At 36.1% G+C, this 26,205-nt stretch overlaps 1 protein-coding gene across 2 annotated transcripts in view; it reads right to left on the bottom strand.

The window, feature by feature from the left end:
- Window positions 1-1,491: 1,491 nt before the first annotated feature.
- Window positions 1,492-26,205, bottom strand: part of SEL1L3 (SEL1L family member 3) — a 34,176-nt gene continuing 9,462 nt past the window's right edge. The window contains exons 4-24 of one of the 2 annotated variants that reach the window (XM_056490919.1): window positions 25,840-25,961; window positions 24,388-24,503; window positions 23,607-23,662; window positions 22,477-22,609; window positions 21,765-21,897; window positions 20,980-21,126; window positions 20,363-20,574; window positions 18,678-18,857; window positions 17,448-17,567; window positions 16,520-16,660; window positions 15,419-15,481; window positions 13,820-13,996; window positions 12,165-12,292; window positions 11,464-11,547; window positions 9,253-9,343; window positions 9,057-9,141; window positions 7,228-7,337; window positions 5,855-5,982; window positions 4,098-4,200; window positions 3,931-4,003; window positions 1,492-2,753 (exon numbers count right to left, since the gene is read on the bottom strand). In XM_056490919.1, coding sequence (XP_056346894.1) covers window positions 2,584-2,753; window positions 3,931-4,003; window positions 4,098-4,200; window positions 5,855-5,982; window positions 7,228-7,337; window positions 9,057-9,141; window positions 9,253-9,343; window positions 11,464-11,547; window positions 12,165-12,292; window positions 13,820-13,996; window positions 15,419-15,481; window positions 16,520-16,660; window positions 17,448-17,567; window positions 18,678-18,857; window positions 20,363-20,574; window positions 20,980-21,126; window positions 21,765-21,897; window positions 22,477-22,609; window positions 23,607-23,662; window positions 24,388-24,503; window positions 25,840-25,961 — 2,572 coding nt within the window. In that variant the 3' untranslated portion in view covers window positions 1,492-2,583. The remainder of the gene's footprint in view (window positions 2,754-3,930; window positions 4,004-4,097; window positions 4,201-5,854; window positions 5,983-7,227; window positions 7,338-9,056; window positions 9,142-9,252; window positions 9,344-11,463; window positions 11,548-12,164; window positions 12,293-13,819; window positions 13,997-15,418; window positions 15,482-16,519; window positions 16,661-17,447; window positions 17,568-18,677; window positions 18,858-20,362; window positions 20,575-20,979; window positions 21,127-21,764; window positions 21,898-22,476; window positions 22,610-23,606; window positions 23,663-24,387; window positions 24,504-25,839; window positions 25,962-26,205) is intronic. The other variant, XM_056490920.1, reaches the window with a different exon arrangement.

The following is a 26,205-nucleotide window of genomic DNA, read 5'->3' as shown; positions in this document are numbered from 1 at the left end:
TTGATTCTCTAGGTTGTCAATAGCTCCCTGGGTCTTATAAGGAGTGAAGAATAATAATGTAACTAATAATATTTTAGCCTTCAAGATTGCCAGTTTATTGTGAAGAGCTGCTTATCTCAACATACTTTGGTAGAACTTCTGATGTAATAGATAACAATAAACAAAGATAGAACTATTAACTGCTGGCGTCATGAAATATCTTGCAGATTCAGCAATTGCCTTCTGAAACAGATGTTGAATTATGTTTCTGCCAGAACTCCTCAAATTAGTTAATTACTAGAGTTTAGAATATGGGCTTTAGAGAGGAACACAGGGTGAGCTGGAGTGCTAACACTTAACTTTGACCTGTGTGTACACAATCTGAACCACAGCTGCTTGAGAACTCCCAGATTGCAACACACGGGCTGCAATCACCCCACCACTGACAAACTCCCATGGGATTACTATTTCACCAGGGGCTTCAGTTTTGCTACATGTGACATTTGTAGCAAAATACACCTTTAAAGTGTAGTTAGCTATAAGCAAGATTTGGCTTATGCACACCCAAATAGTTTTTTGTGAACATCTAACGGTGTGTGCCATTTGGTATCTAACCTAACATTGTGCCTATGTTGTGATAGTTGTCTGCTTGTCTTCAAGGGCTTGAATGCAATGCTTTTGGATTTACCATCTAAACCTGCTCCAGTTTTAATACAGATGCACAGTCTTTTATTAGGTGACAAAAATACAGTTGAGAGGGCTCTTGAAACAGCCGTATCTTTGTCTTAAGGAATTTGATATAATCAAATTTAGCTGCACAAATTTTTGAAACTCAAAAGAGATTGATATCCATTGCAAATGGCCCCCATTATTTTTCAAATACACATAATCTAACCCCAGTGAGTACAACAGTTTAGTATGTAAAAGTCAAACTTCTTTCTAACATGTTAAAATATCTACCTATACATAGAAAGAACAATATATGTATCTACAACTGTACTAAGGACAAAAAGTGTTCTTTGCACAGTTCTTGATCAAATAAATGAAAAACTCAGTAACATGGCACACAATTTACTTTCTCAGTGGGAGAAGGAGGAGCTTCAACATCTTCATTTTTATCCCATGACTTGTCAAGGGAACTGCTGCCTCAAAGCATCAACTCTTCTCTATACACCTGCGAATTTTCAGTTTTCTGCAAGTGAAACATGCCTCAATGAAATGTATATATAGACATTTATATATAAATATAAAAATCTGTCTTGAAGGTCACAGCTTTTTTACCTTTTGAATTATTCTTTTCTTACTGAAACCTCCTATGTCTTGCTTGAAAAACAAAACAAAAATTTCCAGGTTTGCTCTGTGAGAAGACTGTAGTCCTCAAAGAAAGTGAAAACTGGTTGTCTCATTCAAAGCTAAGAAACAGACATATAAATAATGATCTTGAAAGACTGCAGCAGCAAGATAGTGTTTCATCCAAGAGGCATCTTAAAAGAAATTTCTCCAGATACAGGCTGAATTAAAAAAATATTTTTATTTACAAGAGTACATAATGTAGTGCAAGGCGAGTGGATTTAACCCTCAGTAATGCATAGATTGATGCAATTTATAGTCTGTGATCTACATCTTTTTGCAGAGGTGACTGCACACCTGCTGTAAAGGTTAGACCTTTCCTACAGCCACTTTCCATTAAATCAGATAGAAGTTATCTGCACTCCATACATGTTATCCATATATCCCATCCAACATTTATCAAATTAACTGTCACTTAAATAGGTGTCATTTAGAGTCACTACAGAACATGAAATAAATCCTTGCCAGTGTTATCTACAGAAGAATACAAAAATAAATTTTTGTTCATTTTGTGTCACCTGATCACACTTAAATATTCTTTTATTTATTCATTGGGGAACTCCTTTCTCTAATCAGTGGCTCTTGGCAGGAAGAGAGACATTTTGTTGTGTCAACCAGGGAATGTGGATGCTTGTAAAACTTAATAAGTAATATGTTATGACCATATTGCAAATATTCCTGATGTGTTTTCTTTCAAAAGAAAATATTTTTCACATTGAAAAATCAGCATGGAATATAAAATGCCAAAAAACTCATTGTTACCACTGCATGTACTGTCCTGACTGGTTTTCATGGAATTTGGAAGGTATTGGTCACTGGGTTTCACTTTTATGCTATTTCCATGATTCAAACTTGGAGAACTTTGCTAATTTCACTAATAAATAAGCTCAAATGCAGTAAAAACAATTTAATAAGAGATTAGATGTGTAAGCAAAACTTCATTAAAACCTGTGGGATGTTTGCTTATTTTTCAGTTAGGCAAAGATGTTGCAGATTGCCTTCCAAGTCCTTCCATGACATACAGTATGATCGTGTGTCGGGTACAGTGAGATACTCTGCATCATCTGTTTGGAGTTAAATAAATTATAGGGATGGTTTTCCTCTATAGTAGAGAAGTCAGATCAGTGAACTTCCCTACAACTTCAGCTTTTGGACTGCATTAATGCCATGTACAGGGTTGGTTGCCAGTTCTTCAATTTGTAGCTGTTCATATCCTGTCTTCCCAATGGACATCAACCTTAAGAAAACTACACTTCAGCTGGTAACAGGAGGATTCTGAGAGTTTGACTCCTGCTGTGATAAATCATTTGAAAGAGTAGGTTCATCTTGCTGTACTGGTCTGGTAGCATCTTCACTGTCACTCCCTAAGGAAGAAGGGACATCATGTGACAATGGTCCTGATCTTCTTCTAGGAGAATTACGAGCTTCAGAAGAACATAAAAAGAAATTATTTAAGAAAACCCCACTGTGTCTAGGAAGTCTATTAATCGATATTTAAATATGATGTGGATGTAAAATTACATGTAAAGATAATATTCCAAGGTTTGGGAAGAATATCTATACCTATTACTTTATAAATTTGTTGCATGATTCCCAAGTTACATAAATCAACAGCTAGTATGAAAAGAAGGCAGGATTTCAGAATTATTTCCATATTTAGCATATTATTCAGAGTTACATGTCTTAATTCAAATAATTTTTTCACATTTAATGATGTTGGGTTTTTTAAAAGAGAACATTATTTTTTGATATACACTTAAGCTGCCTACTGGGGTTAAAACACAACATAAGAAAATGTATGGAGTAGAAGAAATTCTTTTTGTAACTGGTAATATTCACAATTTCCTGATCAAGTCTTGTGATGTGAATTGAAACATCTGACTGCAGCAGGAAATGCTTTTTAAATGATGACTCTATTTTTCATGTGATGGTAGGGTTTCCTCCCGTTTATTCAGCAATGTCATTTTGTTTCTGCTATCTCTTTCAAGTGCAGTAGAAAACGTGGTGGCAGTTTTAACAGATTGAAGTCTGGCATTTCTGTTTGTTTATGTTGTTTATCCCAGTAAAAGAGACAACATAGATAGAGAAAAACTTTCTGTTTAAAGACAGGAGGAATCTGCAAGTCCTGACTGAATGCATTTGCTCATTCTTTTACTGGTGTTAAGAGTCTGAACTGACTCTCACTAAGTTACTGCCATGTACCAGCTCTTGGAACCTCACTTTTTCTCCCACTTTGCATCTGAAGAGACCCAGTTCTACAAAACAGGAATCACACTTTGACTGCATATTGCAGAGACTACATTGGGAATCAAACTCATGTAATTACTGTAACAATACTGCATGTTGAGAGATGGGGAATAATCACATGCAGTTTATGTTTTTATTAAGAATCTTCTTTATCAAGAGAAGTTCTTCAGAAACCAACAGGGGCTTTGCTTCCTCTACCCCTTTTTAGTCATCAAAAATATGATTTATCTGTTAAAGAAGCTACTGCTCAGAGGTACTTCTATCAAATCTAGAATTCTGCTTTCATTTTTGAAGGTTTTACTGACATAAAAAGATCACTTCTCTTCCTTCAGTTTTTCTATGCCCCATACTTACCAGATAAAGACTGAAAAGACTGCACTGCAAATGCAACAAGAATCGATAAAAGAAAGGTTCCCATGAAGTAGATCTGTGACAATAATTTTAAAAGCAGAGTTAGAGCAGTGCAAAGACAAGGTAGAATTCCAAATGAACTGTGCATATAATAAAGGAGCAATACATACCAGTGTAGAGTGTAAAACATTGTTCCAGAGAACTCTCATGTAAAAATAAAGCAATGCTAATGAACATGGACTAATTGATTCTTGGTTACTATTATTCCAGCACCTACAAAAAGAAGATTAAAACAACTAATTAGTCCTGCTCCACAGTTCTGTGGCAATGATCATCTGGGAATCTCAAAAGGGTTTGCAGAACCAGTAATTCAGAAAAACAAACAAATATCATCATCACTGTCTCACAGATGGTGAAGTAAAAATTAAAAAAAATACTAGCTTAAACTTACTAAGCACAGAATACCTTACCCTAGAAGCACATTTTTTATTTTCTTAGTCAACAATGGGTCTAAGGATCCAGGCTACACTTGCAAAGCAGTCACAGTTCAAGTTCTAACTCATATGAGTCAACATCAGGACTTGATTAAAAATCAGATGTACAAAATTTAGCTGCCTACATGAACACTGGTGCCAAAACTCCTTTAGAGGCAATGCTGTATAACAGAATGAAGTCAGATCTTGAAGTGTGTTTTAGCTGACTAGCACAAGGTACCTTTCTCCTCTGGGGTGAGCTGAGCAACTTTCTCAGTTCCATCAAATGAGACTTCTCCTACTAGGGTAGTTCAGACAGCTAAATCATAGGCATCTATTTTAAGCTTCATTGATTCTTTTCTACAAAGCTAAGGAGGTGACATATATAGATATATACCTTTTCTATATAAATTTTTTTATAAATATGTATATAGTTTAGTTATGAAGTCATAGACTGTGTATATACATACACATATTTATAAATATATAAAAGTATGCACCCTTTTGGACAAAATTGTATGACAATAGGAAAACCCTTCAACACTGTCTACTCTGGAATTACTCTCACAGCAAAGCAGGTGGATTCAGCCCAAGTGAAAGCAGAATTCTGACTCAAGCTTACAATCCCAGATGGTTCAGAACCCCTATATATCTGACTAATAGCTTCATGTGCAGTGGAAGTAACTCAGGGTACAAATTCAGTCTAACTGCAATGAAGAACAATTTCAGCAGATTGTTGGTGAACAGACACATGAGGTTTTAATGCTGGTATCATCTCCACTTTTCTGGGTTCACTCAGCAGCAAAACATGATAAACCACTCACTCATCATAGCTCCTCCTTCTTCAAATATTTGAAAGCCAATTCCACAAATTCACCAAATGCTGTGTAAGCTTCACATTCTCACCGTGCCTTTCAACACCTGTTGCTTTACCTGGGTAAAGGAAACCCAAGTTTCTGTACAGGAACCAGAGCACACTAGGTGGTTTGTCCATAAATAGTGCTGGCACAGGTCATTCAGGCAGCTGACCTGTAACATTCTCACAATATCTATGCCACCCTAGGCATATCTGCAGAATCAATAGGAAGGATTGCTATTATCCCAGTTACACATTTTAAAGTTCTGTATCAAATTATACTACATTTATAATGGAAATATTGTTTTGGACTGCACACAAATCACCAGTGCCTAACTTAGGAACTTAAACATATTGAACAGGAAAAGACCTCGTGGATTGTTGAATCTTGTCCCTGCTATTTCAGGTAATCACATATAATCAGGTCCCTTTAAAAGACATAAACTTTAAGAATTTAAGAATTTTGAGTATGTTGACCTTAATCTGCCTTAAATCATACAAGTGAACAAAGTTAATAATTACAGGAGTTGCTGTTCTCCAGAGCAAATGTTACTCACGTGGAAAACCAGAAGATGCTGATTAAGGGTAAAAGACTCACCTGTAATATAGTTCTTGAAGAAGTGATGTATTACTGGAATGCAATGCTTGGTCAATTTCCAAGTGATCCAGAATGTAGGAAGGTATGGAATTGCCCTCTTCTATGACAAGGGCCAAATTGAAGAAACCCTAACAGTAAAAAATGCACACTTTTTAAACATTAAATTTTCATATCTGTATTTAAGCACCAAGTATCTAAATAATTATAATTGTCTTCCCTAAATTTGTTTAATATAATGTGATATTCACTGAATAATTATGAGAGCCCTTTCTCCTAACCATATACTCAAATAAATACTGAAAATGCAAAAGAAGCATTCAGATGTTGTGACACTCTTTTCTTAGCTCATATCTTTTGCCAGATGGTTTCTTTATTATTTTTACTTGCTCTTTAAACACCATATCATACTGTCATATTTTATCTCCTAGGGAAATACAGAGTGAAAGCAAAAATGGATTTCTCTTCTGTTACTGTTTAATTCCTCTTCACATAGCTTTACAGATAACAGAATCTGAATAGTTAAATTGAGAGCAGAAGTTTCCTCCAGACAATCTGAGTCCTTAATCTTACAGTTTTGCTTATTTGGACAAGTCTTAGGCAACCCAGTGTCTCTTCAGAGTCATGAAGATGAACACACAAGACGTTTTACAGGATCCCCATCACTTTGACTTTCATACTTTAACTATTTATGCATCTCTTCTTTCTTTTGCTAGCTTAGCAGTAATGTTTAGTCCCAATAACCTCAAAACAGAACCCACCCATGCTACCTCTAGTAAGTTCACATACAAGATACCATCTGGGGATATTGCCATAGGGACAGGGAGAACAGAATATTGCATCCAGAACACTACAGGAGGTCCTGAGAACAGGAAACTCAGTGGTGAAACACTGCATGTCTTTGGTAATGTGACATGGTCTATTTTTTAATTATAAAGCATTTTGAGATGAAACCTTCGTTAGTGAATAAAGTTCACCCTGGGATTCACTTGGTATAAGGGAAATGGGTTTCTTTTTTTATCATAAAATGGCAGGTGATAGGACTGGAATATAACCCAGCAGTCTATTAATTCTTCATCTTGCAATAGCAAAAATACTGAGGTCACAACTGAGTCAAATGTGCCAAGATAAGGTAGCCCTAAATTAGACTATTTAGTTTTAGCTTACAAAGCAGCCTAATTCTAGGACCATTAATCTTTGCTAAGTTTATCTTCTATTATGAAACAGCAACTACTGACTCACAAGGTATTTTGAAATAACTGTAACTTATTCTAGCAGGTTTCTTTGGTGCAGGTAAGGCTGAGCAGAAGAACCAGTCACAGCTAAATCCTCAGGTTGTTCTACACTCTGATGCTTTGCCATGACTGCAGACCCACCTGTGAATCACCCTCCAAGGCAGCCTGGGCGTACATCCGCATGGAGAGCTCAAGGTCTTTAGACTGGTTCTGGTAACCATAGTAGTAGAAATCACCCATCTTCAAATAAGCTGTGGAAGAAATCAGCAGATGATTTAGACTATTTGTTGCAATAGAATTAACCAACTATTAATGTGATGGAGAAGTTAACAGTAACTCTATTTAAACCACAATATTAAGAACAAATGTACTCTCTCTCTGGGTGTCTCTGCAGCTACTTTATATCAGCCTCCCACTGAAAATAATTATCCTGGATGAAATCTCTCATTGTTTCTCTTTAATGAATTTAGTGAATCACATTGTTTTTACAAAAACTGAGGCTTGAGAGTCTTTATATTGCATTCCTTTTTCACTTGCTGAAACTGTCTTTAGACAGCCCAAAGCCTTATTTGGTCAGATTAGCCCTAAAATTGATGATGTTTAAAACCATACCATCTATGTGTCTGCTCTGTATGTGACACTATGGTGGCTGAACCTTTCCCAAAAGTTAGAGAATGTTGCTGCTGATAATTTCATTAGTTTCAAATCCAACTCAACCCAGGACAACAGTAGAGATACAATTTTTCTGGTCTAGAAGGGAGCAATGCCCACCAAATATTTTACACACATCTTTCTGTGACATTGCACCGTAATGAAATTCATCAAAAGACAGGGCGTTAACCCAGACAGGAGCAAGCATGATGTTGCACTAATCTGTGCTGCTGAATTAAAAAAAACTCCTATGACTGTGTCTATACATATCTGACCTAAGCTTTCCTCAAATGGTTTCAAACTCTTCTAGGCCTGAGCGTCTACAGCAGCTGCTAAGAAATCCTACATGTTTTTACAGCAGACTGAGATGGAATGACAGAATGAGTCTGACCTTCAGAAGTTTTTCTAATGCAAGCTTGTCCCAGTAGATCTACTAAAGAGTCAACCAAACTACACCTTGCTAAGGTGTCTACAAACTCCTCAGGAAAGCTAACAGTGTTTGTCAGCTCCTCTGGCTTCAGGCTATATCCACGTGGTATTCAGTTTCCACACATTTAAATTTCCCACACAGTGTATTTAAATGAAGAGCATGAATTATTTTTACACTCCACTTTTCCACATGCTTGTTACAAATTACTTAAATGCTCTTGTGAGACAATCAGATCAATGTTTTCAAACATCCAGTAAAGCTTTCAGAGGCACCAAAATGACATAGCTATTGAAGCCATAGATGTAGTAAAATTTAAGGCCTGAGGAATGTAACTTATTTGCAAATAGATCTTAGGGAATCCTTTAGTTCTCCAAGGTAAGCCCTATCAATGTTGATAAACTCTGTACCCTAAGAGAAAAACTAATAATAAATTAGATAAGGAATCCCTTAGCCTTTATTAGTTTCTCATGACTTGATTATGATATGGAAGTATATTTGCTTTTGGATTTTCCTTCTGATAAACCAAACAGCATGAGCTCCTAAAGCCTACTGCTTTTTTTTCTTAAACTTTGAGTCAACTGCTCAGACTCCTAAATATCTAGCCGTTCCTCAGGGCTTAGCTTTTTTATTTTATTTTATTAAAATTTAATCCATTTAATGCAATAAAAATGAAATTTTCAGAAAACCAGTGCTGAAATACAACACTTTAATTACCTTTTCTCCCTTGATATTCCTATCAAAACACAAGAAAAGCAAATGTATGATTAGAAATCATGTAGGAATTAATGTTCCCTCAACCTGCTTACTCACATAGAAGTTGCGACAAACACAGTTTTTGAAATTTAAAAAAAAGTAAAATTAAAATTTAGAAAGAATTCTTTATACATACCAAATGATGGAGCATTGACTTGAGAAACAGAGAAATTGTAGTATCTCCAGACACAATCAGTTGCTAGGTATTTTCTTGCTAGGTCCTATAAAGGAAATAATTGATTAATTCATATCCCAGGTAAGAGACTAATGGCACACATTATTGTTAACAGGGGCTCCTTTCAGGATAATGAGTTGTGAATTCATTTACTCACTGGTCTTTCTTCACAGATGTGTGCTAAATTTGACTGTGACACTTCAATTCCAGTTTCAGCTGCTAAAATGTAATGCAGCAGAGCTTCATGCCTAATGTTAGATAAAATAAACTAATGAAAAACCTTAAAAAAACAACATACATTTTAGTTAAAGTTTAAAAAAAAACAAAAGCAGTAAATAAATGTATGAAACTGCCTACGAGCAAAATTTTGGTACAAAGTTTAAGAGCAAAAGGTTGGGAAACTCATGCAACAGCGCCATATACAGGCAATGCTTGGTGTAACCAGCCACCCTGGATCTCAAGAATTTGCAGTCCTTACCCTCTTACATTGAAGCTACTGGCTTCAGTGTGCTTCTACTCTATGTGCCAGACTGATGGTAAAGAAGAATTGATACTAAGCCAAATTCTCTATTTAAATGTTTCAGATAAAATATTCTTAGAAGAGTTTACTTAAAAAAAATAATCTATAATTAACTTAGCTGTGTATATAGCTATCATTCATCTGAGTATTTCTTTGGTATGCTTTACCTTTCATTTATGTGAAATTATTGTTTTTTCTTGTCTTTTTAGATGGAGCTTTTTGAAAAAGGATTTGCCTCTCCTTATAACTGAGTGTATGAATAGAAAAACAGTCTCTGTCCCTCTAAGGACTTTATGCATCCCACTGACTGTAAAGCAAGTACTAAAATTTAATATTGCATTTGCATTATAGCAATTTAGTATTCTGATACTAGATAGTTTTAAAATCCCAAGATAATAAAAAAAACCATTTGGTGCACTTTTTTCCTTCTGAAGTTTCCTATTAAGGAGCAGCGCTGCTAATGATTTTCTCCACAACACAGAGGTAAAACCATGTTTCAAATGGCTTGTTTAACTGCAAGCAGATATGGTAAAATACACATTTGACCTCAAGAGTAGCTGCTTAAGCAAAGCAACTTAAAATCAGAAAGCAGTTATCCTTACAGAACTACCAGGTATAACCTCCTGTTATCCAGCTGTTTCTGCATGATTACAAATTATTCCTTGTACTTGCCCTGTAAAAACATACAAGAGAGACCTAGGACTACAGAAGGAATTCAGGGGAAAGCTGCAAAATTGGTTGATCCTTAAGTCTCAAAGGGCAACTAAGAAAAAAAATTATATTTACACCCTTTAAATCAGTCTTTGAAGATCAAACTGCCATGACAGACAGATGTGTAAAACGTGTCTGCAAACAATGACTGAAGAACACATATTACTTGGATGGAGTGGCAGCACAACACTTTACACCTATGCAATTTACACCCTGGCATCTCAAGTAGGACTCCAGAAGATTTTCCCTCCTATCTGTTGAGCCCAGACTTACTAGAATCTTAATGCTCTACCTGTCATCTATCTGTGGACCGCAAAGTGAGCTGGGCAGAGTCACAGGCTTGTACTACAGAACATGATATAAAAATATCAACAGAGTTTTTCAGTGTTCAAAAGGGGGCTCAAGTCTAAGAAGAAATGTCTGTGATGGACTGAGCAAAAAGACACTTCTAGAAATGGGTTATTCCAGAACAGTCCACTGGCAGTTTCTTGTAGATCTCCTTAGCCTGAAGCACTAATTCAGTACTTACAGGGGAAGCTGCAGGACTAAAGAAGCCATTGTTTTAATCACATATGGCAGTCTGATGTTTGCACACAAAATATCTCATGCTCATGGCTCAGAGGCTGCTAAGATGGAGCATTAACCTGGACACTATTTTGAAACCTCTTGACTGGCTCATATTATATTATAGCCCCCTATTATACTTACACAAAAGACAATATTAACCATACACAGAAAACCCAACAAATCTAATCCAGCAGGCGGACTTTTCATGACACAGAAATATATAGAAGAGAGAAGGTAACATATGAGATTTGTAACAGAGAGAATAGTAAAAGTGAAAGGTGTTCCTCTGGTTAATCCAGTGCACATTACACAAACATTATGGGATGAGAACCACAGTTGATACAACTATTTCACACTACAAACTCCTTGTTTCTCACTTGATTCTGTCAGAATTGTTGAGTTATACTTAGGGTCAACTCCTCCTTTTCTTTGCATCAGTGGATGTTTTGCAACTGATTTTTGTAGTGCTACTATGTTTTTTTTCTTAGAGGTGATGGCCCATTATTAATTATTTTATCTTGCTATAAAGTAAGCGAAAAATAGAAAATAAAGAGAACAGAAGAAACATACCATGAAAGTTCTAGATAAGCATTAAGAGCTTTTCTGATTACATGACCTAAGTAGCCATTCTTCTCTGCAATGTGTTTTGCCCAGCTGTAGAATAGAACAAACAAAAAATGAATGGTCATCCTCTAGTAATGTTATCTCAACTCATGTAGACTCAAAGAACACAAAAGGATAGGGGATCATCATCTGACTTTTTCTGTAAGACAAACTATGGGATTTAACAGTAGTCACTGCATTAATCCTGTAATAACTGTTTGAGAACATGAAATCCGTTCATCTGTGAGTGTATTAGAGACATTCTATGTTTTTTTCTCAGCAATGTTTTTTTAAGAAAACAAACAAGTTAACAAGTGGTATTTTTGATGCAAAATGCCAATTCTACCACATCATGAGACTGATATTTCTTGAAAAAAACCCCTAAAAACTAGGCCTTGTTAGATACAAACTTTCAGAGCTGTTTGATACAATCTCTCCAAGTTGTTCTGGAAAAAAGAAAGTAACAGAAGTACTCAGTATCTCTTAAAATCTACTAATCATCTAAATAACACACGTACTCATGCAGATCAAATATTACTGCAGAAGAACTTCTTGCCACAGAGGTACTGTGAAGTAAAGGTATTTAAGCCATGGACTTAAAAATCACCAATAATCAAAATAATCAGATTGGAAATATATTCTCCTTTAAAAATGGTCTCCTTACTTACATTACAGCTTTTTCTGGATCTCTGGGGAAGTCTTCCATATTCCCTGTGATGTAATACAGAGAGCATCGCAAAGTCCCTTCTATGTGTCCTCCTTGGGCAGCTTTATAGAAATAGTGTGCAGCAACTGTCTGTGAAGAAACAAAACACAATTAGCAACTCTGCATTATTAATCTTTATTGGGATTTCTTCCTCTGGACTTATTACATCAAAGGGATAAAAATAGGTAGCTGGCTAATGAGGGCTAAGATAGTTTAACTACTTTTAATATACTAATATGAAATGAATTCTTTCTTCTAAATTTTTAATAGCTTAGGCTAGAAAAAAATTTGAAAAATATATATTCGGGTAATATATGGAACATCAAACAGAGAAGTGTCTAAATGTTTAACTAACAGTCACACAAAAGTCTTGCATGCACTGAGAAAAGTAAAATTAATTATTCACTAGTAGGAAGATTATTAAGGCATCCTGGAGAACAGAACTTTTCCACTTGTGATGCCAAATGAAGGCTGTGGAGCAGCAGCAATTCCCTGTATGTTCAGCACACCACAACCACAGTGCTCAAATCTTTGAAACTGATTTATAAAAGATAACACAGATTGAGTAAGCAGGGCCAGAGCTACAGAAGTGGGAAGGCTGCGTGACTCCTCAGGAGCAGTAATCTGTAAAGAAAACTAAACCAGCATAAAACAATTTATTTCAGGAAATTTTTAACCATCAATAATGCTTTCTGTTAGTAAGCATGGACTACACAGTCCTTCTTGCCATTGGCTTTGACAAATAAAGAAACCTGGCCGCTTTTAGATATACTCTTATAATCAGTCCACTCTGAAATATGTATTTTGGTCCCTGGGGAAGGAAAATGTGTTGCCCAGATGCACATATTGGTGAGCACTGCAGCTGTTGGCAGCAGAAATGCTCATTGTCTGGAGTATATCCAGATCTCAGAACTCAAAGGCCACACTAGAAACAGTTTTTAGCTCTAAGTATGAGGTCTGCCAGCATTTATTACAGTCTACCTCACTATACTTTTGCTGCTGTTCATACACTACCAAGTTAATTAAAGAAATATAAAAAAAGTGCACCATTTGTATTAGGGGAAAATTTATTCTGCACATATGTTAATAGGTTCTGTCACAGAACAACAAAATAAAATACTGCTGTCTACCAGGACTGTATCAAATAGTTACATTTTCAAGTCTGGATTGGAGGACTCTCACTTCATTTCTGAGGCTCACAGAAGCCATATGAATGAGACATAGCTGTTCATGAGTTCAGGGACAAGGTTGTGCTGCTTTCAGTTATTGTGGAATCCCTTCCCTATAAACTTTCCAATCCAAAACTGAGAACCCAAAAGGTCACATTATGTGAGAGTACACACTATCCCCTCCTGGCTGCTGTCACTGGAAGGAGTAAAACTTGCACCTGTTTTGTTTCTAAATTAAAAGAACCCAAACACACATAGAATTTTGACTGAGATATTTGAGCAACATACCTCTCCCTAAGCTATCTGACTGAATCCCCCAGTAAAATCCTTCTTTATGATAAAAGGTATCAAAATCCCACTTAGGGTGAACACAACAATCTCAAGAATGAGGCAAAAACTTTAAATTGGCCCTTAATGTAAGAAATAGTACCATTAAATATTTACTCACTTGATTTCTACCAGATACTCCAGGGTAAATCCCATCTAAATATAGGACGCCAAGGTTGTATGATGCATCTGGATTTCCCAGTTCTTCAGCAATTAACCAATGTTTGGCTGCTTTTCTGTAGTCTCTTTTAAAATTGTGGTAATACCATCCTAATCCATTCACTGCCTGTGGCAAGCCCTTAGGGAAGGAGAAGAGCAGACTCAGATCACACATTTGATTCTGCATTTTGTCACTTCTGGGACCAGCGATTATAAAGCTTTTTTCCCCCCACTACTTTTCCCTGTGGCCTTGTATACAGAGTGAGGAATAAGACTCCTGTGTCATCTTATTCTACAGAGTCTCAGCCATGTGCTGACTTTCACTTGTTGATAAGAACAAACTAACTATTTTTCCCCTGTCTCCTCTTCAAAGCCAAACAGGGCACTTATTCTTGAGAACTCCCAGAAATAGATTGACAGGATTAGCAAAAATCAAAAACCCCACTTCTTTTAAACTAGAACATTTCTTTGAGAATAAACAGAAAGTAATGAACACAGAACTTTGTAATGTTGCTTTCAAAATGCATTTCACCAACATCATACAGATCTGCTTAAGATATTGCTACTTGCTATTACCAAGTTGTATCTTTGCATCTTGGCTCAAGAGGAAAAGATCTTGAGACAGCTTTTATTTTTGTTGCAATGAGTCACCACTTCCTTGCATAAACTGGTGGATCATACAGGGCTGTAAGTATGCCAGCAGTGTTACTAACTTGCACATTAAAATGTAAAAGCTGTTAAACTTTTCAATAATTATGATGTTGTTTTTGTATAGAAAATATGCATTGGAGCATAAGAACCCAAGTGTCTGAATTTAAGGACAGTAATGAAATTGATGTCTCTAGGAATCTTCCAGGAAGCTGTTCCTCAAATCCTGAATCAAGGGAATTATAAAAGCCTCTCAGTTTATTTAAGCCTTTCCCAAACAGGCAGTAGAACAGATAGTCTCCCCATGTTACAAAGGAATCACAGAACTGGCACAAATCTTTTCTGATTGTAGACAGCAGTGAAGTTCTACTGTCAAAATCAGTAATTTAACGAATTCTGATTCTGAGAGCTAAGAATGCATTCAAAGTCTAGCTACTCTTTCATTGTTATTCTAAGGACCAGATCATGGCCTGGGTAACCTGGCTATCCTAGATTATTAAACAGAGTGAGTCTCCTCTGTTCTGTGGTGCCTGACAATGTTTCTCACTATGGAAAAAAAAAAACAAAACCAACAGGACACTTTGGGACATCCAGGTCTTCTTCCTTAATACTTAGGAATATGAGGCAAAAACATATTCCTGGATCAACACTCACTCTGTAAACCACTTAATTAACAGCAAGTTCCAAAAGATGTAAGTAGAGAGAATTCCTTTTCTTTCACAGAAATTTAGCTGTTTTGGAGTGGTCTAGTCTCCCAACTTGGGAAAATAAGGCTTTCACCATTCATGGTGATGACACTAGAGAAAGCAAGCAGTATTGACAAAGAATTATGGTAACAGGCATTTTATATAAATCAGAGTTCATTGCTATTAGCACTTGGAACTACATCAATAAAATATTTATTGTATTTTACCTTGGCTGCTGCTTTCTTCATCAATTCCAATGCAAGTTTTATATTCTTTTTCACACCTTGACCCTAGGAAATGGATATGTGAAACAAACACTGTTTACAAATGCAGGCTGATAAAAATTCACTTATGCATATCCAAAATGCCTTTTAATAGTGAAACTACTATTTACTAAGTGTCATTCAGCTTTAAACAGTTACAAAACAGCTTACAAAATCTCAGTCATTCGGTCTAGAAACAACAATTTTACCAGTACATTCAAGTGATTTTTATGGGTAAATAATAGCACAGATCTTTAATTCTGAGCAACTGAGGAAGCATTAATAGCATTCAAAGGGGCACAGGTTGTGCACAGTTTGGCAGTGAGTAAAAGCTCTCAGCTCTCCTGAGAAAGGATGTTAGAGTGTCTCTAGAGGAAATATACAGATGTCATCCTTATGACATTCACATAAAATAATTCCAGATACAGTCAAAACAGATAATGTGTGCTCAAAATTAACACAAGCAAAATTTAAGCAAGCATTCCCTACAGAAAATAAGATGAAGACCTAACAGTTCCTCATCAATATTTCTAAACTTTAATGTTTAAATGTCTTATGGGTGACATCACTTAGCTGACATACTTCATTTGACTCAGGTGAGGTCATGCTTCAGTTTAGCATCTTCTGTCTACTGCTTCTAGCAGGGAAAAACTAACTGCATGCAGTAATAATTTAATTCAAACTAAAAATGATATCCTACTAAAGGGCATTCTAAGAAAGGATTAAACTTCTACCTACATCTCTACACCAAAGCCTATGCCTACTAGCTGGTTGAATTCTTGAGGTGACAAGACATTAGGAAAAATTACAATCCACAATTTGGGTGGTATTTTGATAATGAATATGGCTAGGAATAAAGTAACTAGATTGTTTTTAACTTGCTCTTTTTGAAATTTGTATGCCTTTTTGGTAAAAATCAACATTAGCTTCATACCTATTGATAGATTTTCAGAATAAATCTAAAAGCATTTGTATACACTCTTACTGTGTGGCACTGCAGATAACTTGGAAACATCATGTTAAAGGAACGATTATTTTGAAATGAAAATATGAAATATGTCTTACCTTAAACAACACAATGGCATAATCATATATTAACACTGGATCTTCTGTTTCTATTGCACCCTTTGCATACCATTCTATTGCAGCTTCAGGATTTTTTGCCACTCCTTGTTGGCCCCAGAAGAGCATCTGAGCCAAACGTTGCTAAAAGAAAACAACGAGTAATGCTATATATGCTAGTATTGAAACTAGAATTGCAGGGGCAGACTTTTGCAGGCTTAGATGCATTTCAAATGTGAGAAGAAACTAGTATACACCCTCTACTGTTTGAAATAATTGGTAACAGGAATATTCAGAGAGCTTTTCAGTGGTGGAATGCACTGATACTAACTCTACAGCAGGCTTATTTTTACAGCTGTCAGTATCACAGAAGTCTGGATTGATTTAAGTGCAGAGGTAAGTGATAGACAGATTTGATGCATATAAATGGCTTGGTATTACAATATAACACAGAATCATTAAGTTGGAAGAGACCTTCAAGATCATCAAGTCCAAACCCCACCCTAACACCTCAACTAGACCATAGCACTCACTGAGTGCCCATCCAGTCTTTTTTTAAACATATCCAGGGATAGTGACTCCACCACCTCCCTGGGCAGACCACCTCCCCAGTATTGCTACTGGTCTCAGATCAGCAGTAGTAATTGCAATGTATCAAATACAAACTCAGGGAAAAGGATCAGAGAAGGAGGCTGTCAAGACTTGAAGACTCTTTCCTGCTGCCTTTCACCATTCTTATGGCTTTTGCATGGTTACTGGATATTATTGAACAGAAACATGAGAAATAGTCCAAGCTTAGAAAAAAGAAGCAACTCTGGGTGGAAGGAGAGAATGTCTATCTGCTCTCCTCTGCAACTTTCCTACGTGGTTTATAGAGGTACATTCCTGAGTGTGTCTAAAACCAAGAATGGGGAAATTTATTACTTTATACCTGTGCAGCTGCATTTCCTCTTGTTGCTTCATGTTTTAACCACATAAAGACATCACCATTTTCTTTTGTTTGAGCTTTTAGCAGTTCATCATCCATCAGTCTTATAGTTTCAACAAATGCCTGAAGAGTAGGTGAACAGAAAAAAAATTAACTTCCACATGAATTCCACAATGAATTTCTACATCTGCTACCAAAATGAAAATGTTGTCCATTTCCTATTTATCCCTAAAAATTTATGATCCGTTCTGGATTTAAAATTTTCATCACTCCTCTGCTGGCCAGTGCATTAAGACCTATTCTTACATCCACTGTAAAAATCATTTACTGCTTTGCTCCAAAACTGTAATTCCATTCTACACTGGAAAGATATGTCAAGACACGAACAACTGAAAAAAATCCCAAACCAACTTTTAGTTTTAAATGCACTTAAAAATTACAAGGAAGGGTTTTAAAGTTTTTAAGGTTTAACAATTTCTACAGAAATTGCTTTCAAGAAATTAAAAAAAGGCTGGCAGAAAGCTTCATGAAGACTTGACCCACAGCACTCTTATCTAGGTAAGTCTGCCAGTTTTTAGTTCTTCAGCAATTAAAATCTCTCTATTTTTGTACAGTAATCATGCTTTGTGATAAGCCAGGATTCTAGCACTAACCTACCTCAACTAGTCTTTACAAATAAAGTTGTGTTACCTCCTGTTTAGCAGCCTATTCTAAAATAATTTTATTGTAAGTTTATCAGATAACTATTTAGCGACCAAGTAATTACATTTAATTATAGAAAAGGTTTAAGTAGGGAGAGGACATTCATCTTTTGCAGGAACTTCATGATGTCTGCCTACTGAAATCACAGATCAGTTGCTTAATTAACACATCCAATTACATTAATAATTAAAAATCTGAGTGAGGATTTAGGGGCCAAGAATAAGGCTTGGACTTTAATAAAAGACAGGTTTGTGGACAATTCTGAGGATTTGAGTTTGATTTTGATTTTTTTTTAAGAAACACAGTAATGATAGCTACATATAATGTGGAAGATTCTGTATCAATCATTGGATTATAGAATAATTTGGGCTGGAAGAGACTTTTAAAGGCCATTTAGTCCAAAACCCCTCCCACATGAGTCAGATGAGCTAATATTTGTAAATCAAGACAAAAATCTTCTGGCCACATAATATGAATATGAAAATTAACTTGCAAAGAAAACAAATTCAGATACACTTGTAACTCTTTTACCTGTTCCCCTTTTATGTTGTGTTGATCCAGGGATGTCTTTATTGCAATATTGCTGTAATAAGCATATGACAGCTCCAAATCAAGTGGATAGTTATTAATGCCTTGGTAATGTTTATAGCCAAGATTCATCACAGAAAGTCTCTCATTCCCCTGAGCACCAACCAAACTATACAGCAGTCCCTGGCAAAAATCAACAGACATAAACAAGAGTGAATTCACTGCACTTCTCACAAGTTCAGCACTTTGCAGGAGATTTACAGGGAACAGAATGTTTATATTGGTAGCTGATATGCTAGCTATATCATGCAAACACAGTTACAGAAGCAAGCACAGCCATAAAGTAGTCAAAATGTCTTATGTTTGCACAGAAACACTTGAAAGAAAAACTAGGCTCTAAATACTTTTCAAGTATTGCATTTATTCTGTCATCATTAAGTGTGCAGCAATTTTTTAAATGTCATTTTACCATGGTGTTGTTTATACTCTGACACTTTTTATACTCAACAGTGACTTAACTACTCCCATGGATGCCAGCTGGAGTTTTCCCACTGAATTCTGTGGAAACATATGGAAGCTAACAAACAGCATTTGAGAATCTTACCCTAGGGATCTGTTAGGACTAGTAGGATGGAATCTGTGGCTGATAAGGCTTCAGCACAAATCTCCCTTGAGATACATGCTAATTTGTCTATGCACCACACAGTTGTCAAAAAAACATTTTCAGCACTACTATTATTTTTCACCTGCACAGTAAGAAAACCAGTGGTGTCCCATCTGTGCTGGATATTAAATTGTTTCCTACACAACCTCAAGCAGATCCAATGATGAAATTACTTAGCCTCCATAATAGGTACTATATACTCTTTAATGAGGGTATAGAAAATGTTCCTGTTTAAGGTTTCTTGTTTTTGAAGAACTGCAGGTGAGCTTTGTTTCTGATTGGCCTGTCAGGGGTTCTTCTGATCTAGAGCCCTGTAACCACAACAGACAGATCTGATATTCTTTATGAGTGTTTTATATTATACTATTATACCACAATAAAATATCTATTGGCAATTTTAGTGTTGCCTTCTTCCCGTGACATAAACACCTTCCCTTTATTTAACCTAAAACACACTGAAACATTTCAGTTACTTGCAACCTGCCTCAAACTGCAGTTGCTCAGCTGAAGCATGGTCACTTTTCTACAAAAAAAACCTTTTTACTTTGGTTAGCCTTGCTCATTTGACCATAATATACTCCGTGTCACATTTTTGCACTCTCTAAAATCAGACTTCTTTCCTGATTGTAGAATGCAACCTTTCCACTTTAGATTTGCCTGATCTAAGACTTTTTTCTTACCTGTCTTCAAATGACTGTGGGTGACTCAAGGGCTCTTACTCATCCTGACTCCACAATGACTAGGAAATGCAGTATTTTCTATGCTGTTCACTTTACTACCATTTTTAGGTCTTTACTGTATCACTGATAACCTTGTTCTGCTTGAGCAGGATAAAGATTCCCACCATCAGGCCTTCATAAAGATATTATTGCCATCAAGGTATTTATTAGCAGCTTTAATAGAGAATCCCTTCAACCACCACCTGGACCTGAGAGCCATTCCACTTTCTTTAATTCAATGGACCATCCCCTTTCTTAACTGTCTTTAAAGGTAATTAATTTCACAGACATAACAGAACATGTACCTTTACACGATCCACAGGCACACCAAGCCCTGTTTCAAATATAACTGCAAGGAAATAGGAAGCCTTATGGTATCCACAACAACTGGAATCCACCAGGAGAGGAACAGAGGAGCCCAAATTGCTGAGGCCATTGGCACTGGACAGGCCTTTCACAACCTTCTCAAATATCCTCCGGCCAACTTCTACAACTGTATCACTTCCATCTTCTAACACTAAAAATAAAATATAGGACACACAGTTATTGCAAGAGTTCAAACTAGGACCCAATTTCCCCAGAAACTGAATAATAGATTTTGTTATTTCTCAAGCTGAATGGTATTCTCAATGCAGATGAAATTCCTAGAGATACAAGATATTATTGAATATGAAGAGTGAATAAAAATCCAAAAGACCATCTCAGACTAACTAACTACTAAAAACATAAGTGTATTTCTAATTCCTTCTACCTAATAATCCTTCCATCTGTGGAACATTGTATTATATGAGCCACATAATACTCCTTTACTAAGTTAGCTAGTGAAACAAAATGCATAACACATTAAGTCAAATTACACTAAATTACACAACAAATACTGTTGAGTTATTTAAAAACAATTTAAAAAAAGACACATGATTACCATCTGGACTACTGAAATCCATCTCTTGTAACAGTTTGAACAAAGTGTGGTACTTTTCCCTGAGCTCTTTTCCCCACATGAAAGCATCACATTTCGATTTTTCTCCATATTTGTGAATCAGCTCCAAATAATAGCTCTCATAGTAACCTAGAGAAAACAACATTTAAGACATGAAATCTGACTTTTTGGTCTTGAAAACAAGTTTCTGACAGAAAAAAAAATAAAATTCTAGCAAACTAAAAATTCATGGACAAGATGAGCACACCCTTAACACAAAGCTAAAAACTCACCCAGCTAGTACGGGCCACTTACAAATACATTTAGATTTCTTCTTGCATACTGTGGTCACAACACATTCAATCAAATTCAAATAAGAAATATAAGCTAGTTTTCAGCAGTGATTCTCCTTTAACGAAAGTGGACACTTTGGTAGAAACTTGTTAATTTCTGAACATTAGGCAACTGTGGCAGTAATTTTAAAAATGAAATGGAAGAAAGGCAATTGAAAGCTTGAGAGTATTTCTTTGTCACTTTATGCACCTGTCTTATCAGAGAAGACAAATCAAGATGATTTAAGTTTTTATTCCATGGCACAAAAGTATTTGCAGGGACAGAACCCCAATTCTAGCTACCAGTAATGAAACTAAACTTTTCAAATTGCATTTTCTCCTTGTTATGGCTGAATTTAATTTTACTTTTGATGATCAATATCCAGACTTTTAAAGGAATGAAAACAGATCTCCAAAGATGAGCATTTAAAATTCATGTCATAGATCAACACTTACAACTTCTGTGGGTTTTTTCGCCTTGCTTTACAATATATCTGTAATCATAAACTATTTCTTGAATGTCCATACATCTTTCATAGTAAAGTTCAATTTGTTCCACTGTGTCTTTGTCATGAAGAGGATTAGAAATCTGTAAAAAGGCAAATGATGGATAAATGTCATTCCTCGTATCTGCTGTTGTGTATGCTCAGCTAGAAAGATTCATTGTACACAAACACAAGGGAACAGATGGTTCACTATAATCAGCTTATCTGGCATCATATTAGTATGTCAGACAACCTGATGCTGCCCACAGTAGACCATTGTCTACTTAAATGGTCAGCATAATCCAAAAATCACAGATTAATTTCTAAAACTGACCAATTCCATGTGATTTTTACCTCAGTTTTATCAAAACCCTAGATTAATCAAATGTATCCAACACTGTATCATCAGAAACTTTGGGAACAAAGCAACACTGAAAATATGTCCTTATTAAATATAGATTTACAAACACTTCTTTATACACTCACTTCCCAAAGTATTATCTCTTAGCATTTGGAAAGGTAACTAATATTACCAGATTTCAAAAGAAATTATTATATTTGACATATGTTCCCAGATACAATTGTGCTTCATAGCTAGTTTACAACTTGATGAGCACTCCATCTGAAAAAATAAATAGCTGGCTGCTAATATTTCAACATTTCCAAGTAGTGCTTTTGCTCACCTGTTCTGTTTCCAACACATTGAGGCGATAGTATTTCACAGGTCCAAAGAATGCTTCAATACCATTTACATATCCACTGCCTCCAAGAACGAAGTATCCAGCAGTGTCATCATAATAGAAATCTTCCCTAAAACTTGAGAACATGAAAGAGAAGTAAGCTGACTATCTAGAGGTACTGTGAAAGAAGAAAGAGAAATTAATATTTCTAAGAATTTCTGCAACTGAGTCTTAAGCTTATTGCAAGTATCTTTTTCTTTTATCATTTGTTTATTCCCAAAATCATCTCTGCAATTTAGTGCAATAAATTATGGAGTAAATTTACAAATTTGTTGTCTACAAACATATTAAACCAGCAGGGTGCTTTGTTTTTCTGGCTTGTAAGTATATTTTGATATTTTATGTATCTTTACTGAACCTCAATTTTTTTCAGTTCCACCTTTCCCTTTCACTTTTCTAAAATCGGCATATGAAAATTTAAGTTACCTGTCTCCTAGAATCATCATCTGCAACTTATCAATTTCTGGATTTAAAGCACAGCAGAGAAGGAACAATCCTGAAGTCTGCCATTCAGTTCATTGTTAGGTAGTTCCCTTATTAACAGTGGCATTTTTAAATTATTTGCACAAGAAAGAGTCCATCTTAAGTTATAGTGTAAGAAAACAACTAAAAATCCATTTTAAAAAATATTCAGTTCCTTAGAATAAAGGACAGAGCATGAATATTTTTGGTAGTGATTTTGCTCTCTAATTAAGCAAGGCAAGTAACAATTTCCCTGATGAAATACTACCTCTCACAGCAACAGTAAAACTAGACTCCAGTAAGGCCAAAAGTTCATTTGAAGACTGATCTTAATACCACTGACCTGCCAATCAGTTTCTAGTGAAAGTTATCAGACTCCAGTACTAGACCATGTGCCAGGTTAACTCATGGCATTAACAAAAATATTCACCTCGTGCTTAATGTAAGCACAGTAAAGCAAACTGGTTTTGAAAGCATAGTGTAGAAAAAGACTACTGACATTTTCAAAATCAGTTAGAATCTCAGTTACAAACTTGTGCCATCCTTCTCCCACTCTCTGTATCTGAACATATGCACACATAGTACTCCACAAAGAGGAAAATGCTGCTTACGTAAAAGATTGGTGATGATGTCTTTTCAAATTCTTCCCAACACTACTTACTTCAATCTAAAAGAACACAAAATATTAATTAGAATAAAAGAAATGTTATAGGGTACATTTATTAGTGTCAAGTTGCTTCAGGGGATGTTTGGAAATATTTCTTCACAGAGCAGGTTGCCCATGTTAACTGTGGAGTCACCATCCCTGGAAGTGTTCAGAAAACAAGTGCATGTGGCACCCAGTGCTGTGGTTTTAACTGATATGGTGGTGTTAGGTCAAAGGTTGGACGTGATAATCTTTGAGGTCTTTTCCAGCCTTAATGATTCCTGTTGATCCACAGCCCAAGTCCTCCTCCCCAGGGCTGTTCTCAATCTACTCTCTGCCCAGCCCATGCTTGTGCTTGGGATTCCCCTGATCCAGGTGCAACACCTCACACTTGGACTTGTTGAACATCACAAGGTTCTCATGGGCCTGCCTCTCAAGCCTGTCCAGGTCCATCTGGACGGCATCCATTCCCTCCAGCATCTTGACTACACCACACAGCTTGGTGTCATTAGAAAACTTGCTGAGGGTGCACACAACCCAACTCAATCAATCAAAGTTGATTTCCCAAAGCTGGATGATCTGAACACAACTCACAACTTCTCGTTTTAGATTTTTCATTCTTTTGCTATGTGAGCACATACAATTTACACTATTTCTTTCAGCCTCTGCTATTAAGGAGTTTGTCAGAGGCATAATCAAATTATACAGATGTCAGCCTTGATCCTGTAATTCAGTAGCAAGCATACCTGTCCACCCTTAAAGGAGAGATCCAGTCGAAACCACTGCTCCAGAGGAAGGCTGAAGCTAGTTTTCACTGCAAGATCATCCCCTCTCATGAGGTGCATCTGAATATGCACATAACCTGAGAGCAAAAAAGGAAGAGACAGGAAATAAACACCACAGAAACATTAACAGCAAGAACAGGTTTACTAACATGTTATTCACAGTGTCCTCTTCATCCTCTTCATCAGCAAGGACACAAATCTGGGCACTCACCAAGCCATATATCAGCTCTCAGAGTCCCACAAACAGTGCCCCACATTTCAGTTACACATCTCAGATGCTGATGCTCAGGCTCCCACAAGAAACCACAGACTGAAAACCAGGGTTAAACAGACTGTTTAAACCTAAGGCAAACAGGGAGGCTGTCACAGTTGATCTCAAACATCAGAAAGCAGTTGTGACTTGCAGTAAACAGCAGAAGGGACCAGTAAACAATGGCATCTGCTCAGCACTCAACTGGTGGCATGTGACTGCAATGATCAAGTACAAGAGGACTCTACCCTCCACTTCTTGGACCTGCAGAAGCTACATGCACAACCCGAGCTTTTAAGACCAGAAGAGCCTATTATGATAACCTAGTCTAACACTGAGAATAAAATTGATCCAAAAACCTCATCAAGCAAACCTCACATTAAGCTGATAAGTTCCAATTTTTTTTTTTGTTCTTCAATGAAAAGCATCCAGTTTATAATGGAAAAATTAATTATCAAAATTGGCTACATGACAGAGAAAATGAAAATGACAAAAATAACAGAGAGGAAGAGATCAGTTGTCAAACTTGCAAAGAAGAAAAAAAATGTATTATGAGAATGCCAGGTGTGCACTTTTAAAACTCTGCATGAACCTGCTAGGCTACTCCCAGCCCTCCTTTCACAAGAACAGACCCCTACTGTAAGTGTTGCAAGACTAAGACTGCTATCTCTTAACTTTCTTCTGGATCAGGGAAACAGACTGATTCTTGAACATTGCAATGTGGGCAAGATCTTGAAAGACTTACTTTTTCTGAGGCTACTTCAAATTATAAAAAAAATTATAAAAAATTATCATGTTGTATATATATAGGAGTTAATATCAATTTAAAATAACACTTCAGTAATAATAAGAAAGCTTGTTCATTGAGGTAAGACTGTTTAATCTCTGTGTATCTTCCTGGCTATAAGATTCAGGCTAATCTCCAGACAAAGCAACATTTCCTGAAGTTAGCCAAGACTAGATGCCATGCAACTACTCAGTTTTCTCCTGTTAATTTACTAGCTACTTTTCTACTGAGACACTACAGCCAAAAAGAGGCATTTTGCAAAGGATTAATTTCACAAAACAGGTCTGATAATAGATTTTTATAAACGTTTTCCTAGGCACAGATTAGTAAAGACTGTATTAGACCTCTTCTGAAAGCCATTAATAATACCCCTTACCTTCCTCATTTAGAAACACAGCAGGAGTACCATACATTTCTTTTGAATCAATAAAGTAGAGTATACCACACAGATCCTTTTCACAGTAATGGAGTAGATATAGCCAGATTGAAACAGTGAACCTGTATGAGCAAAAACAACAAAAAAAAATCACTGCTGATGAGAAAGCTCTCTATATAATCTGAAAAGCACACATTTCACTTTAATTTAGCAAACCTGTGTCACACATGTAATCTTCAGAATAGAACACATCCTCTGCAGTAAAAATCTTCAGAAAAACCACACTTAAGACTCTCAGATCTTTGATCTCTAACCACAGACTTTTGTGGTAACAACAGGAGAAGAGGTTATCTGAATCAATTCCAG

The sequence above is a fragment of the Oenanthe melanoleuca genome, chromosome 4, assembly GCF_029582105.1.
Source record: "Oenanthe melanoleuca isolate GR-GAL-2019-014 chromosome 4, OMel1.0, whole genome shotgun sequence".
NCBI lineage: Eukaryota > Metazoa > Chordata > Aves > Passeriformes > Muscicapidae > Oenanthe > Oenanthe melanoleuca.
This window is presented reverse-complemented; position numbering and strand designations above follow the sequence as displayed.